This window comes from Penaeus monodon, chromosome 17, assembly GCF_015228065.2.
Source record: "Penaeus monodon isolate SGIC_2016 chromosome 17, NSTDA_Pmon_1, whole genome shotgun sequence".
NCBI classification, from domain to species: domain Eukaryota; kingdom Metazoa; phylum Arthropoda; class Malacostraca; order Decapoda; family Penaeidae; genus Penaeus; species Penaeus monodon.
The window spans coordinates 5,879,563-5,896,786 of NC_051402.1; the positions used below are offsets into that span (position 1 = coordinate 5,879,563).

General features: G+C 29.9%; 1 protein-coding gene across 1 annotated transcript in view; it reads right to left on the bottom strand.

Moving 5' to 3' along the window:
* Positions 1–2,757: 2,757 nt before the first annotated feature.
* LOC119583221 (C2 domain-containing protein 5-like) overlaps positions 2,758–17,224 on the bottom strand; it is a 44,854-nt gene continuing 30,387 nt past the window's right edge. Inside the window, exons 2-6 of the mRNA XM_037931697.1 lie at positions 12,383–12,593; positions 12,007–12,178; positions 9,789–10,023; positions 9,109–9,264; positions 2,758–3,319 (exon numbers count right to left, since the gene is read on the bottom strand). Of these exons, the coding sequence (XP_037787625.1) occupies positions 2,758–3,319; positions 9,109–9,264; positions 9,789–10,023; positions 12,007–12,178; positions 12,383–12,559 (1,302 nt within the window). The 5' untranslated portion in view covers positions 12,560–12,593. The remainder of the gene's footprint in view (positions 3,320–9,108; positions 9,265–9,788; positions 10,024–12,006; positions 12,179–12,382; positions 12,594–17,224) is intronic.

Genomic DNA, 17,224 nt, shown 5'->3' on the forward strand with positions numbered 1-17,224 from the left:
AGTCCACCAGTTGTCTCGCGTCTCTAGCTCCTCTGGGGTGTGAGTGCGGTCAAGCAGCTTTACAGATCGAGCACTCACTGTTCCACCTGAGGGTTAAATGATTCATTCTCAGTCTCATCATCAGATTTCCCTGTCCATATCTGTATGATATTTGTGCTGATACATGCTGAAGAAAATCTTTTTTTTTTTCTGATAATTTTTATTTTTGTTCCCTTACCAAGGTGTAGGATGAATCCAGTTGGGAAATTCTTCATGGTGGGAAGGGATATTCAAGGAGATCAAAGGAATCCTGGGTCTTTATAGGTCGGGTATCCCAGTCATTGTCCCCCCTTGCCCCCTCCACCCCCACCTGAAGATCCGCCACTACCTGCTAAGCTACCACCTGTTTGGGTTATAAAATGGGGAGTAGTAAAGAGAAAATGAAATTTTTTAACTTCAAATATCCAACCTCAATTAACTGCAATAAAACATATGCTGCATGAGATACATCTAATTCATAATTCCTCAAGGAAAATTATCAATAAATAATGACTGATTTTTTCTCAATTTTCCAACATGAAAAAATAACAAATGACTCATAAGCAAAAGATGACAACACCAATTTTAGTATTATCTTTAGTAAAATCAATTTCATTGATTATCAATTATATCACCATATACTTTGACATTTTCTTTTAACCTCTAATGAATTTTTACTATTTATCAATTGACAGAAATCATGAAGTGAGTATGAAAGTATAATTTAATGGTTACATGGGACCATGGTTTATCAAAAAACACATGACCGTGTCTGTGTATTCATACACAACTTTTGACTGAATATTTAATTATTCTTGATCTAAATTTACTATAACTGATAATCAGATTCTAAAAAAAAAAATTTTTATTTTAATATCTGTATCCCCCAAAGCTGTCTAAAAGGACTTGAAAACCTAAAATACCCTTTGGAGTGATGGAAAGGTCAGAATCAGATGAGGCTCTGTTGATGGAGACTCCCGGTGTACGTGCGGGGACTGGCCAGCTTTCCTGATGCGTTGGGGAGTGTGTTGGTATGCTTCCATTGGTAGCAGCACAGCCCACAGAACCAGCCTCTTTCTTGGACCCGTCAGTCTCAATAGGTAAGGGGCTCCTGGACACGGGGTAACAGCCACTAGTATGGGACTACGAGACGAGCGCTTCGGGGAGCCTACCATCGATGCTGAGCCGGGCCGGGCCTCCACTAACATGTCTAGGCTAGAGATGTACACAGGATGGGGGGGGACACTTAGCTGCTACATCTAAAGCACACTGAAGCAAGTCTCTGCTATCCATGCTCTGACTACTTGCTACATGATTAAATGAAGAAGAGGAAGATGAAGAAAAGTGAGGACAGATTTGAGGATGCTGATATGAGGATCTGAACGAGGATGATGTGGAAAAAGGGTTCAAGTAATGGGGTTGTATGGTATTAGGGATTTGAGATGTACCACAGGTTAGACTTGGGCTTGAAGTGGACACAGGAAGGCTGTTCTGTACACTTACACGGGTGATACACACAGAGATGATGAATGTCTTTATTTTCTCCCTCTGCTTTTATGCAGGTGTTATTGCTTGTAGCAGTATCTGCCTGCTGTAAATGTGGGAGTGTAAATACCTTTGTTTTTGCGGAAGAATGGGAGTTAAAGGGAGTACTGCAATATCAGGCAATGGGCTGGGTTTCACATGGGGCATTTGCTCCTCATTTTTTTTTAAAAATGGTTCATTAACTGGGAGAGCCCCAAGACTAAGGATCTCTGTTTATTGTTATAACCCAAAACTGATGTAACAACCAGTCTTTCCTCTTGCTGGGATTCTTCTAAAATAATGTTCTTCTCTCTCGGACTGGATGAATCACGGGTTGTTGTGACCTGCACACTCCCGCTCTCCTCTCAAGTCTAGTCTGCTCATTTTCACACTGTTTTTTCTTCATTTTCATGGTTTAAACCTTCAGCAGTAGGTTCTTCAAAACCTGAAACATTTATTGCAAAATGTATTGCATTTTTCACAGTAAGGAATAGCATTGCCCAACTGAGGCAGAACAGGTGATGTAAGCGCAAATTCAGAGTCAGGTGTGTGGACATACACATCTCACTACCGGACCTGATTGAGTCACTCAAAGAACGGGTTTAAACCCCGAGTAAGTCACTAACATCACAGGACCTGTAAAATGACTTTCAATAGAACTTTGTGATGTTAGTTCTCCTCACTAATGAAAAATTTTTGTGGGGAACCTTGTGTTGGAACTTCACTTTCTGGTAACCCTACAATGTGCTCTGGACTGCTGAAATTAGATGTCAGCTCTGAACTACATGTATCTTCATCTGATGAAATAAATTGCAATGGTCCTGGTGAAGTTTCATTTTCAGCAAAAATTTCTCTAGCATAAATGCTCTTATTCAGTGTTGGATCTGAAAGGCTGTTGATAAGGTCTTATATGAGTACTCTATATTTGGGTTACTTCAGGACCAAGTCTTCCCCATCTGAATACTGACTAACCTCCTCTTCATCAAGGCCTATGACTTCTACATCAGGAAATCAAGATCATAGTCTTCATTCGAGTCCTCTGGAGAAGTTATTGAACCCTCGTTCTTATCTCTAACATTCTGTTGCTTCACCCATGGCTGACCTCGACCCAACAGTCTCACCATAGGGCTATGTACTTTAGGAGCAGACTTTTGAGAACTTTTACTTGAAGATTTTCCACAATAAACTCCGCTAACATCAAAGCTCTGTGACTTTTCAAGTCCTCGAAGCCTCATAACTTTCTGAGCTGTCCTTGCGAAGCCCAGCTCTCAGAGACTCTATACTATTTGGTCGCACACCTGTCCAGGTAGGAGACATAGGTTGCTGTCTGTGTTGAAAACCATGCATTGGCCAGGGCCCTCTCGTCTTGTGAGGTCTGCGACAGCCAAAGCTTCTAGAGCAGTTTGCATGTGGTAGGGATGAATTTCGCTGCAAGTAAACTGGGGGGTGCTGAGTGATTGTGGAACTTCTCTTACGTCTCACTAAGGGAAGACCACGAATCATGCGTTTGGCACTTGTCAGAGCTAACTGGCCTGGCAGATGCTTGGAATGATCTGCCACTGGGCTAACCATAAGGTCAAGCCACTGTGATGGATGATAGGATGGGTTATGAGGTGAATATGTTGGGCTGCATCCTAAAACTGAGTGTGGGCTGGTCCAAGGACTTGGGGAAGATGATGACAATTTATTAGGAATGTGAACAACAGAAATAGGCATAGGTTTATCAGAGTTCGGAACAACAACATACATATTCTCTAGTACAATCTCATCATCCAAACTAATTCACATACCATCAAAGACATTCAACACAGTATAGATGTTAAGAGCAGGTATAATTAGGCAACTCATGGAGACAAAGCAGTGGTAATGAGACCATAATGGGCCCAATCACACCACCATCAAACAAGGGTTATACAGTGCATTAATTGGTTATATTATTGGCAGGTTAATAAGAGGGAGAGAAGGATAATAGGAAAGAAGAACAGAGAAGCGATATTAATAAACTTTGACATATAAATATGCTTTAACTATCTTTTTGTGTAACCAGTTGAAAAAAATAAATTTATATTAACAATACTGTTAAAAAAAAATTATACATTTAATCCTAAAAAATTCTTCATTTGGTTAAATAAATTTCACAAAAATCTCTGGACAAACCTATCTTGTAGACAGAATATACTAACACCACAAATATGGCACAAAAAGAGAAAAAAATGAGTTTAAAAAAATTCTTACATAAATGGTAAAATTAAAATAGACAGAAAATGATAGCCTACATAAATGATCTATATGTGCAAATATCTTGAATCATTGTCTCTCTTCCCATATATTTTTCAATTTTAAATAAAAAAGATGAATATATCTCATTCAGATCATATTTCATAAAAATACTGATGTTCTTATGCAAACTCAAGACATGTACTCACAATTATCCTGTACAGTAACTTTCCTTCTCTGAAATCCCCTTTATCTCTATTAACACTGAAATTAACTGCAGTATGTGAAATTTCCACAACTCATCATAATACCTAGCACCAGTAAAATCACTATTAAATTATATGAAGTCAAAGTCTGCACTCAAAAATTCAACTTTTGACATGAACTGCCTTAACAATTTAACAGCACTGACATATGAATGTATGTCTTCCAAAAATCTGGACAATAATCTGCCCAAAAGTCAAGACCAATGAGACTTTACATCAAAAACAGTCTTTGCAGTGAGTCATAATCTTATTAAACTGCCAGTTCCTTTTTGATTCTTATCACTGATACCAACAGAAAATTCGTAAGCATATTGGCTGAAAAACATTATGGAAAATGACCAACATACACTGCAGTTTTTGTTTCTTTACACTTGATTCACTCATATGAGAGTAGACACAGGTTCAGCAGGAGAGACAGTTTTAGATCTTTAGTCATAGAACAAGAATAACTTCATTTTATAGCATCCTCTTACAAGTTTAGTTTACTACTTCATGCATACTGCTATATAATTTAGGATAGTTTATTTCTTTAACTAATCACTACAGGTGGGAGAGTAAATCTTTCAGAAGTTACTTTCCACAAGACAAAATTCTGGGAAGGAAACAAACAGTAGAAAACTTATATATACAGTGGAAATTCTACAGCATCCCTGCTTTATCTATACGAATCAATAGGCCTTAATGATAGTTACTAGTAAAATAAGGAATAACCACACAAAACAGCACCTACATTTCCTGTCCTTGAGATATCTCTTTTTTTTTAATAAATCTCATCTTCTCTATCTCCCATTCCTATCTATACTCCTCAAGTATTTTCACAACTTGCCACTTTTCTGATTTATTTATCTATACCTTTAGTTATCTATTCAACTGAGGATCTCTTTCCTCTGTCATATTAGAATTATCTGTCTGTCAAGAGATATATCTATCTTTCAATTTATTTACCTAACTACATAAGTCTTTTTGCCTACTTAATTCTGTGTTCCTGTAAATACCTACCTACATGTTCAGTAGTTTGTCTGTCCATAAAGTCTGTTCATCTGACCATCTATCCATCCTACCATCTTCTATCCATTTATTCCTTCATCATGACATCTATCCATCAAAATCTATTTATGTACAGTATCTCCATCTATCAATCCATTCATCCATCTATCTAATACTTCTCCCTTAACCTGCTCATGACAGATGACAAACCATCACATCTTGGCAAACTGGACTCAAATGCCAGGTGAATGAATGCATGTTTCTTTCACTTCTAATTTTTCACTTGAGAAGCTCACAGTGCATAAAGCATAGTGAACAGTTCAGTAAAATATTGGGATATCCTTTCATGAGTGCATTAATAATAAATGAAATATCTCTGAATGGACAAAACCTCACAAAGACACCCGTTTACATTTTCACTATCCTGAGAGCCTATCTCAATATTCCCTAGATGTAACGCTAGCAACATGTAATTTTAGTTCTTCAATAATGACTTCCTTCCCATCTACAGAAATCAAAAAGAACACATGAAAACTCCACCATGAATAAGCACAGAAGCAGACATTATTCCACAAGAGGAAAACTGACGACTTCAGCATGCAACACAAGAGGTACAGACAACGGCATTCCAACAGGAGAGAAATAGTGGCCCTTTCACTACCTAAAAACACAAGACTACCAGTACTTCCTCCTTTCTCCTCTTTCACAGCTTGCTTAAGTTAGTGATCATGGATGGCAATCTTCAAACTTTCATTCACAAAATTTTGTTATGTTCTATCACTGCTTCCAAGTAATGAAGAAGAGGAGAAGAATTTTTTTTATAAATCTTTCTTCCTTTAAGTGAAATAAATCTTAAAAAAAAAGAAAAAAGAAAATATCTTAATGCAAAACCTTTGGAAAAAACATAGATAATCTGAACAAGAAATTTAGCAGAACATTTATATAAAGCTCTAAGCACACAGTAAATACACTTAAGCAAAGCTTGACCAGCCAGAGAACAGAGCAAGCAGTAAGCTACAAATCAACCCGGCTCTTTTTTGTCTAATGATATCAGAAAACCAATTTCTCCCTTCAGTTATTCCATAAAAAGCCACTTTACAAAACAGGTCTTTAAACAAATTCAAGAAAAAAAAAAGAAAAAAAGAAAAAAAAAAAAAAAAATCAAAAAATGTCTGGAAACAACATACTTACATAAAACAATGTTTTCTTATTTACCGATGAAATCATTCTATGCTATACATTGAAAATGGTATTATGAAGTAATTATACAACTTACTTTTTCTATTAATCCAATAACAATATTTCTAACTTAGGTCACCACAATGCCATTGCACTGCTTCAGAACCAGTCTATAAGTCAATCATCATTTTCAAAAATACTAATAATTAGCAATAAAATGATTAGCCCTACTTCTACATCTTCCATGTGAAAATATTAACTACAAGGCAAAAATTTCCTCTCCATAGCCTGCCGTGTTAAACATATGTATATATATGTATGTATATGATTGTTTTTTTATAATAATTATATATATATTTTAATATTATATATAATAAATATATATATAATAATATATATATATATAATAATTTCATTTACATACATAAAAACATACATACATACTCATACTACTACATCATCAATAAATTAAATAAATAAATTTTAAATATATATATATAATATATATATAAATTTTATATATTAAATATTAATATATATATATATATATATATATTATATATATATATATAAAAAAATAATAATATAATAATAATAATAATAATTTTAAAAATAATCAAAAATAATATAATTTTTAAAAAATAATTTTATAAATATAAATATTAAATATAAATATAATATATATTTTATATATGAAAATATATAATTTAAAATAAAAATTATTTAAACCTTTTTTAAATTTCTTTTTTTCATTTTTTATCCCAAAAAACCCCACAACAAAAAAAAAAAAAAAAACAAACAATTTTTTATATAAATATAATATTATATATATCTATATATATATATATATTTTTAAAAATTTAAAAATTTTAAAATTTAAAATTTTTTAAAAAAAATTTATTTACTATAAAATTATAAAAAAATTAATAAAAATTTAAAAAACCTTTTTTATAAAATTTAAAAAATCCAAAAAAAAGATTTATTAAAAAAATAATTTTAATTATTTTAATATAATCATATTTCAAATTATCTATTTTTAAAAAATTAGTTTTTGTTTTGGGGGGGTTTTTTATAAATACATTATTATTTTTTATTTATTTTTATAAAAATTTATTAAAAAAAAATTTTTATTATGTATTTATTTTAAATTAAAAAAAATTAATTTAAATTTTTATCTAATTTTTTTTTATTATTATTATTTTTTAAAATTATTTTTTATTATTATTATTATAATAAAAAATATTAATTATATTATTTTTTTTAAATTAAAATTATATATATATATAATAAAAATATTTTAAATTTAAAATTTATTAAATTTTTATTAATATTATTTTTAATTATTTAAACAAAAAAAAAAATTTTAAAAAAAAAAAAAATAAAAAAAAAACAAAAAATTAAAATTTTTATAAAAAAAAAAATATATATATTTTATCTAAAATTTCTATAAAATATAAAATATAAATATAATAAAATATATAATATTTAAAAAATTTTTTAAAATTTTTAAAAAAATTTTTAAAAAATTTTTAAAAGTAATTTAAATTTTAATTTTTAATAAAACAAATTTTAAATTTTAAATTTTTTTTAAATTTTATTTAATAATTATTTATTTTTTTTATTTTTAAAAATACATATATATATTTTATATATATTTTTAATAAAATATATAATATATATATATTTTTAAATATATAAATTATATATAAATTTAAACCTAATATTTTTAATTAAAAAACCCAAAAAATATATATATTATTAAAAATTAATATTAATTAAAAATTAATAAATAAAAAAAAATAAATAAATATATATAAAAAATTTATTTTATATTTTAATTTAATATATAAAAAAAATTTTAAAAAATTTTAAACAAAAAATATATAATAATATTATAATTTAAATAATAAAAATTATATTATATATATATATATATATATTTTTTTAATTTTTTTTAAATAATTTATTTTTAAATTTTTTTTTAAAAATTTTAAATTTTTTAAATTTTTTTAAAATCATTTATGTGTGTAAATTTCCCAATTACATTTTAACATAAATGGCTAAAAAGAATCAAAATATTTATCACTGTATAAAGTATATACATAAAATATACAAAGTGACATGAATATGTGATTTTATGACTTCTGTTTGTTAAATATGAACATAAAAGAGCACAATTACAAACTTGCCAGAAATAGCCACAGAAAATGTTAAATTTATACATTATTTTTTCACAAAATGTAACTTTTCTTTATATCTACATCAAATCAAAAAACCTGCTTTAAATTTTTGAAAATGGTTAGTAAGATTTTATTTTTTTGCTGTTAAAAACACACAAAAAGTAAAGAAGTCCCTTTCCCCAACGATATTATGAGGCAAAAAATGAATTAAATGTCTATCCATTGAATTTTAAAATGGTGATTCTTTGATTTTATACCCCTTTTCTGTAATGTGTGCCTCACAAATAAGCTGAGCTTATCAAAAACAAAACAATTTTTTTTTTAAAGTGATGGCACCCAAAAATTTGTCATTATGATAGTTTTGGCAATATGTTATATTTATCTAATACACAAGATACCTCTATCTTGTAATTACATATACACATAACAATTCAAAGAGCTAAAGAGAAAAAGCTGTGATACCAATTACCTTTATCACAGGATATCCTTTTTGATAGCCTACAGACTTCATGATACAAAAATGATTGTTGAAAATAAATCCCACTGTTCTAACTTCTCACCCCTTTTCATACATACATCCCTCCTCCCCAATTCTTCATTAAATAGCACATTACACTACACTGAAAGGATGGTACTGCCTGGTACCAACAAAAACAGCAGCTGCATGAGTGATATTGCCTTTCCCCTAGTACCTAAACATGTCAATGATATAGAAACCAAATCTCCTTCTGACTCACTCTCTCTGAGCAGTGATCTCCCGTAGTGGTGATGGAGAATGAGTTGTTCCACCAGCAGTGCCAGAGTCATAGTGCAGACGAACAAGAGTCACTGCAGACCCAAGACCACGTACAACAATACCAGTTTCTCCTTCAAGATCAAAGCACTGTCTGTAACTAAATTAAGAATTTCACATGTTAATACAAGAGGGATGATATTAATCAAAGAGCAAAAAAGGAAGACAGCAAGAGTCTGAAAGAGTCAGAGAAAATCAATAAGAGAGAGAGAAAAAAAAAAGAGAAAAAAAGAGAAAAAATAAGAGAAAAAAAGAGAAAAAAAGAGAGCAAACAAGAGACTGAGAGAGAAGGAGCAAGATAGACTGAGATGGAGCAAGACAGAGAGGGAGAGAGAGGGAAAGAGGAAGAGAGTAAGAAGGAAAGGAGGGCGAGACAAAGAGGGAAAGAAAAAGAAAGAGAGATAAAGAAAGAGAGGAAAAGAAAAAGAGAAGGAAAGAGAAAGAGAGAAAGAGAGAACAAGTAAAAAAAAGGGAAAAAGAAAAAAGAAGAAAAAAAGGAGAGAGAAGAGGGGAGGAAATTTTCCTTTTTGAGATATTACTCACAAACAACTGACAAAATCTACATCAACTATTTCTGCATTCTGACTCATATAATATAGCTGGAGTTATGCATGCAGCCCTTACCCAATCACAGCATTCCCACCAAGTTCCAACACTTTGAGCCCAATGCGTCTCTGTAGCTCTCCGGAAAGCTTGAAAAATAGCGTCTGTCGTGCTTCGTTGCTTGCTCTGGGCGTTCGGATTTTGTCAATCCACTGGTACTCTGGATCGTCGTTTACAACAAGTTCTTCTACAAAGCCAACAATATTCTGGCATCTATAACCAGCAGGAATTTCTGGATCTAAAATAAAAAGATCAACTTTTTCCTATATAAATAAGTACATTCATACCCGCTTATATATACATACATACATTCATTAACACACACATACATAAAAACACAAACACACACCCACACAAACACAACACACCACACACACACCCCACACACACAAACACACACACAACACAACACACACACACCCTACACACACAACACACACACACAACCACACACAACACACACACACACACACACACACACAACACACACACACCACAACACACAAACCTTAAAAAATATACTCACACATATATTATGTATGTGTTATATACATAGACTGATAGAAAATAGATAGATAAATAGATAAATAATGTGTGTGTGGTGGTGTGTGTGTGTGTGCTGTGTGTGGTGTGGGTGTGTGTTTTGTTGTGTGTGTTGTGTCTGTTGTGTTGTGTGTGTTTTGTGTGTGGGTGGGTTGGGTGGTTGGTGTGTGGTGTGTGTGGGGTATGGTGCGGCGAGTGTGTGTGTGTGTGTTGGGGTGTTGGGGGTGGTGTGTGGTGTGCCGCGTGTTGGGGGTGTGTGGGGTGTGTGTGTGTTTGTGTGTGTTGTGGTGGTGTGTTGTGGTGTGGTGTGGTGAGTGGTGTGCTTTGTTGTGGTTGGGTGCGTGTGGTTTGCTGTGCGTGGGTGTGGTGTGAATGGAATTGATATGAGGTTATTTGTGAATGTGAATGTGTGTGAAAGTGAATGTATGGTGTGTGTGTTTGTGTATACATACAATAATATACTTTCATATTAATAATATTATATTATAATATATATATAATTTTATATTATATATATATTATATATTATATATATATATTATTAAAATTAATTAATTAAAAATTTTTTTAAAACATATACTAACATACACATACCCCCCCCCCCCCCCCCCCTATTTAATATTATAATTTATATATATATAATTTTCATATTATATGTATTATGTGGGCATATATAATATATATGTATTATAATAATAAAATAAACAAATTATATAATGTATGTGAATTTTTATAATTTAAATACTTTTTTTATATGTGTGTGTATTATATTATTATAATATATAAAAAATTTTAATTTTTAAAATATATTATTCATATAATATTTTTATATAATTTTTTTATAATATATATATATAAAATTATAATATATATATAATATTATATATATATATATATATATATTTTATATATATAATATACAGATAAATACTTTAAAACACACTATATTTCCCTATAAACATATATACAAAAAATGCAACATTTTTAAAATTTAAAATATAATTTTATATATATATATATAATAAATTATATATATTATTAAATATTATATATTTTATATAATAAAAAATTTTTAATATATATATATAATTATATATAAAAATTTATATACAGATATATTTTAAACATAATACTACTTGTGAAATATATAATATATATATATAATATATATATATAATATATAATAATATAAAATAATTAATATAAAATTTTAATTTTAACATTTTTACTTTTTTAAAAACAGAATGCCATTTCATTTTTTCATTAAGCTCTGTATATCAGTTAGGTACCCGGTTCTGCCAGCATTGTTGCATCAGTGTGAGAGATAACTATAAACAATTAGATAACAATTACAATTCTAATCTTTGTTTTTTTTTAATTTTAAACAAGTTTTAATGTACAGAGAAGGATACCCCCTCTCATACGTACTTAAAAATGACTTTCTAAAAAAAAAAATGGACGCCACATGATGATGAGAAATTTGTTTAAATCTGAGAACAGGTAACTTTTTCGACAAAGTTGACTTCGCCCGAAACCCCTGCATTTTTGGGCGTAGACTGGGACCCAACCCGACATAACGCAGTTTCCCGAGGAGAATAAAACATTCAGTTATGATTAAAAGCTATGTTTATATGACCTCCTTAAAAAATAACTAAAAACATGAATGACTAATGTACACTCTAGACTAATAACACACCTGGTTGGGAAGGATCCTGCTGGTGTCGCTGAGAGTGTGGGGGGCTTGGAGGTGGCAGGAGCAGAGGGTTCAGATCCACATACACTTTGCCGATAGCATCGTTGGCTGAGTAAGTGTCATGGTCCATCAGGCGAACCTGAAGGGGCTCATCCTGGAGTTCTTGGTCATCCACCTGTGTCAGAAAAGGGTCTCAGAATCAATAAAATATTTCTGACACTAAGTACCAGTACTCTACATCTCAATGGGGGATACTCATTATACTCAGTTCCCATAACACTTTTTATACCTGTGCTCTCAATTAATCATAATACTTGCTTCCAAGATATTACTAATACTAGTAAACCAAACAATGAAGCACATTAAGACAAAATATTACCTCAAACCGAAACCACTCTGAATTCCACTGTGGATTCAGGCTTTTTCTGTAGACTTCCGTCTTGTAGGTGACAGCTCCCAGCTTTACTTCCACATAAGCATCTGTTGTGTCTGATGAGCGGTCCATAACAGGCAGGTTTCGGCCTGCCACCACTCGGACTTTAACCTTCCCTGGCATCTTTTAATCTAGAATTGCCAGAATGCATACAGTTCTGTAATTATGTAAATCAAACATTATCAGATATAAACATATCATGGATATATAAGTCAATTAAATTATGACCCTGTATTAAATTTAAAACATAACTCAAATAATACGAAGAAACAAAGAAAAATATATAGATGACACCTGAAAGTCCTCCATTTGGGCCCGGGAACCAATGGCAATTCCTCACCACATCTGCTGCCACTCTAGTAAAGGCTAACAGTCACATATAAATTTGATCATGGTCCAATCATGATATTTTTAACTAAACAGGTATTACACATAGTCTCCCAATATTTTTTTGAATCTGTAAAACATTTGATTCTCCTCCCTTTATCATCAATATCTCAGTCTCATGTAATTCTTGCTTAAATACTAAAACTCAATATAAAATGAGGCAAACTAGAAATAATTATTAGTTTTTAAAAAAGAACCTTTATTTACTGTATTCAACTAGGTATCTTAAAAACACTTTCCCACAGTGAATGCTTAATTCAGCCCATGATCAGTATCATATACCATTTGGGAAATAAGCATCAAAAAAACCCCAAACACACCACAACACACACACACACACCACACACACCACACACACACACACACACACACACAACACACAACACACACACACACACACACACACACACACACACACACAGATTTTTTCTATAATCAAAAGTTACCCGTGATTGAGCAACTGTCCAAAGGAGCATTGATGGACAGAGCCTGCCAAACAACACCCCCCAGTAAACAATGTTTTTATCTCATTATGCGTGGCAAGGTAGAGCTGAAACTCAGAAGTACCGAGTGGACTTCAGCTGAGAGTGGCACTTTCCGTAATATTTTACCTTTATTTGTGGCATTATAGCTAATTTCTGCTGAAAATTTCTTGTACTGCGAAATGCAACTTTTGGCCTTACAAGACTATCAAATTTACTCAAGCTTATCACATCAATACTGTAAATATTAACCTTCATCTTTTCACCTTATCACTAGTTTTATATAAAAGATGAATGTCAGAATACAGGGGTTTAGGCATTCAAGGAGTAAGAGTCCCCTCTATGCTGATTACTTCTTTCCCTTTACATGACAAAGACAAAAAAATTTAAGAACATGGAAAGGTAAAGGAGATACAACTAATATGCAATTATTTCTATGAGTCCCTGTAGAAATTTTAGTTATAAAGAAAAAAATTAAAATTTCAAATCTAAAATTCCCTGTTTGGGAGTGTCCCTAAGTATTCTCCCTTTCTGATTTTGATTAATTATCTACTGTGTAATTAAACACAAAAATAAACCCATGTGTGAAAAAACTCACTTTCAAAATCCAATACAAAAGGCCTGGTTAAAACCACATATTATCTTAACAGACAATGGCTGACAGGAAGTTCAAGGGTTTGTCTCAATTTCAATTTTAATAGGAAATTGGTAACATTGGTAAGCCCAAAATGGTGTGCATTTCACAGTGCAACAGCACACATGGCAGGGACCCCACCCGCAGCACGCACGCAGCACCACACACACAACAACACACACACATTTGTATATGTGTATTTTATATATATAATTATATAATTTAATAATATATTATATATATATTTAATACATAATATTTTATATATATATATAATATATTATATTAAAAATTATAATATTATTTATTATATATGTAATTATTATATATTATATTAGTATATATTGTATATATATATGTAATTATTTATTTTAATATATATATTATATATATATATATATTTTAAATTTAAAAATATATATATATATAAAAATATAATATATAATATATATATATATTATATAATGTGCATATATACACAAATGTATAATAGTATAAAAATCTATATGTATATATACAGTATATAGGGTAATAATATAATAAAAATATATTATTATTTTTAAATAGTAAATATTATATATATATATATATTATATATTATATATTTTATTGTATATAAAATATACATATATACGTGAAAAACATATAAATTATACAATTATAATATTTTTATTTATATATATATAAATATATAATTATATATTATAAATATATATATAAAAATTATATATATATTATATTATTAAAATATAATATATGTATATTTTATATTGTATATGTTTATATATATGTATATAGTATATATGTATATGTGGGGTTTTGTGATGGGGGTGTGGTGTGTTGTGTGTGGGGTGTGTGTGTGTGTGTGTGTGTGTGTGTGTGTGTGTGTGGTTGGAGGGTGTGTGTGTGTTGTGTGTGTGGGTTTTGTGGGTGTGTTTGTTTTTTGTGTGTGTATGTAGTTAAAATTTTTTTTTTATTTATTTATTTTATTATGAAAAGTTTTAAATTATTAGTATTATGTATGTATTATTTTTGTAGGTATTATGTTTATTATTATTATTTTTATATATATATAATATATTATAATATTTATTTTATATATATAATATATAAAATTTATATATTTATATTATTAAAATTTTAAAATTATATTAAAAATATTTTTTTGGTTTGCGGGGGGAAAGGATTTGGGTTAATGGAAAGTTGTTTTTTTGAAGGCCCCTTGTTTTGTTATGTTTGTTTTAATTTTTTTCTGTGAAGGTTTTAAGTGTTCTTTTTCTATAAGGTGTTAGGTTGCCTGTTCCAGTCATGAAGGTAAAGGGAAAAATGAGTGCATATATGAGTAACATTTTGTGTGAATGAAGGATCTTGCTGTTTTTCAAATTTAGGGGGTAATGTATGTGCCCTTTTTTTGTATTTTTTGTTTTTTAAAGTCAAAAAAAATTTTTTGTATCTTTTACAGAGTAATTTTTTGGGGGGTTGTCTTCGTGTTCAAGTAGGGCCCTAACTTTCTGTTTTGGTTAATTTATATATGGATGCATTGTAGGGGGAAATTTAAAATCATATTCTTTTAGAGGACTAAAAGTTGCAGTTGTCAGTACAAGAATCTCCAGACACAAATAGTAATGCCACAAACAATGGAAAAAGATTGCTGTGCTCCCAAGTTTCGGCTCTATCTTGCAAGACAAGATTTATTTAACAATCTAAGTTGCCACTGTACCGACAACTCCAACTTTTTGTCCTTTACAAGAATAACATAATAAATTTGCCCTAGCTTAGTGCATCCATATTGTAAAGATTAAATGATTGTTGAATAAATTTTGTGACATGGAGCTGGGGACTGTACTGTAAAGAATTACTTATGTTTTTTAGTGGGTTTTTTAATACCATCTTAATTGTGTGTAAAAAACCTGGTTGCCCTTGTGTTAACCAGGGGAAGCTTTTTAAAGCTAAGGCAATTTCAACTTTATAAAGCAATTAGCATTACAAAATGACACATTGTAATAAATTTTATGTATTTTTTTGCTTCTCTTCATGCTTTTCCTTTTATTTTACACATTTCATGCTAAACCTTTATACATACAAACTTCCCCATTCTCAAACTGAAAGTACTTACAGTAGAGCAATTGAAAATTTTCCAAATCAAGGGACTATTAAATTTCTCTAGATACATCAACTAGACAGTCTTAGTTTCCTAGATTTCAGGACACAACCAACTTTTCTGCTTTTCCTTCGATTTTTATCAACAATTATTAAAGTAACTAAAATAATAAAAAAAAACTTTCACCAGCCCTTTCTACTTAACAAGTTTAAAAATTTCCGTTTTAATCCACGGGTAAGCCTTCATTACCCAAAAATACATGAAGAATGCCTTGCCAACAAATATTTCGACAGTGGATTAGACCATCTGTAATAAAACCGAATAAACAAAATTTTAAATTAAAAATCCAAGAAGAAATTAAAATACAATGCTGTAACGTCACCCACTACCGCTACTAAAGGGCTCTCACCAACTACAAAAAAATAACTAAATACTCATCCAGGGCAAGACAATAAACACAAAAACGTCTATCCTGCTAAAAAAAATAGGGGAGTTACTTGTTGTGTAAATCGTTGTATAAGAATGGCGTAATGTTTTTTTTTATTATATATATCACAAAAATCCTTGCTTAGGTTTCCATCAAAACATCGGTGTCGTCTGCACGGTGGAATGTGGTCGTTTATGTACTGTTATGTAGACGTCAGCTAAGTCTCGCATCCGTTCCGTGTGTAATTTATCATTAGCTTTTATATTTGATGTTAATGTTTGTTACTACTGACTATGTTAATGGTATGATTATTTTGTATCATTAATGATATTTTTTTCTCCTAACAATATTTTTTTTTCATCAAGAATTTTTTTGTCATTAAGGATAGAGAAATTTATATTTTCCGTCACTAGTATTTTCATTATAAAGATAAAATAATAATGATGTTTAGGAGATAAATGATAATAAAAATGATAATAATAATTAATCATGTAACAAAATAATGAAAGGTAAAAAATGTATTAATAAAAAAATAATGGCAATGTGACAATGATAATAATAATAAAAATAATAATAATAATAAAAATAAAAATAATAAAAAATAAAATATAAAAATAAAATAATAAAAAAAAATAAAAGATAATAAAAATAATAAATAATAATAATAAAATAATAATAATAAAATAATAAATAATAATAATAAAATAAAATAATAAATAATATAATATAAAATAATAAATTAAAAATTTTTAATAGT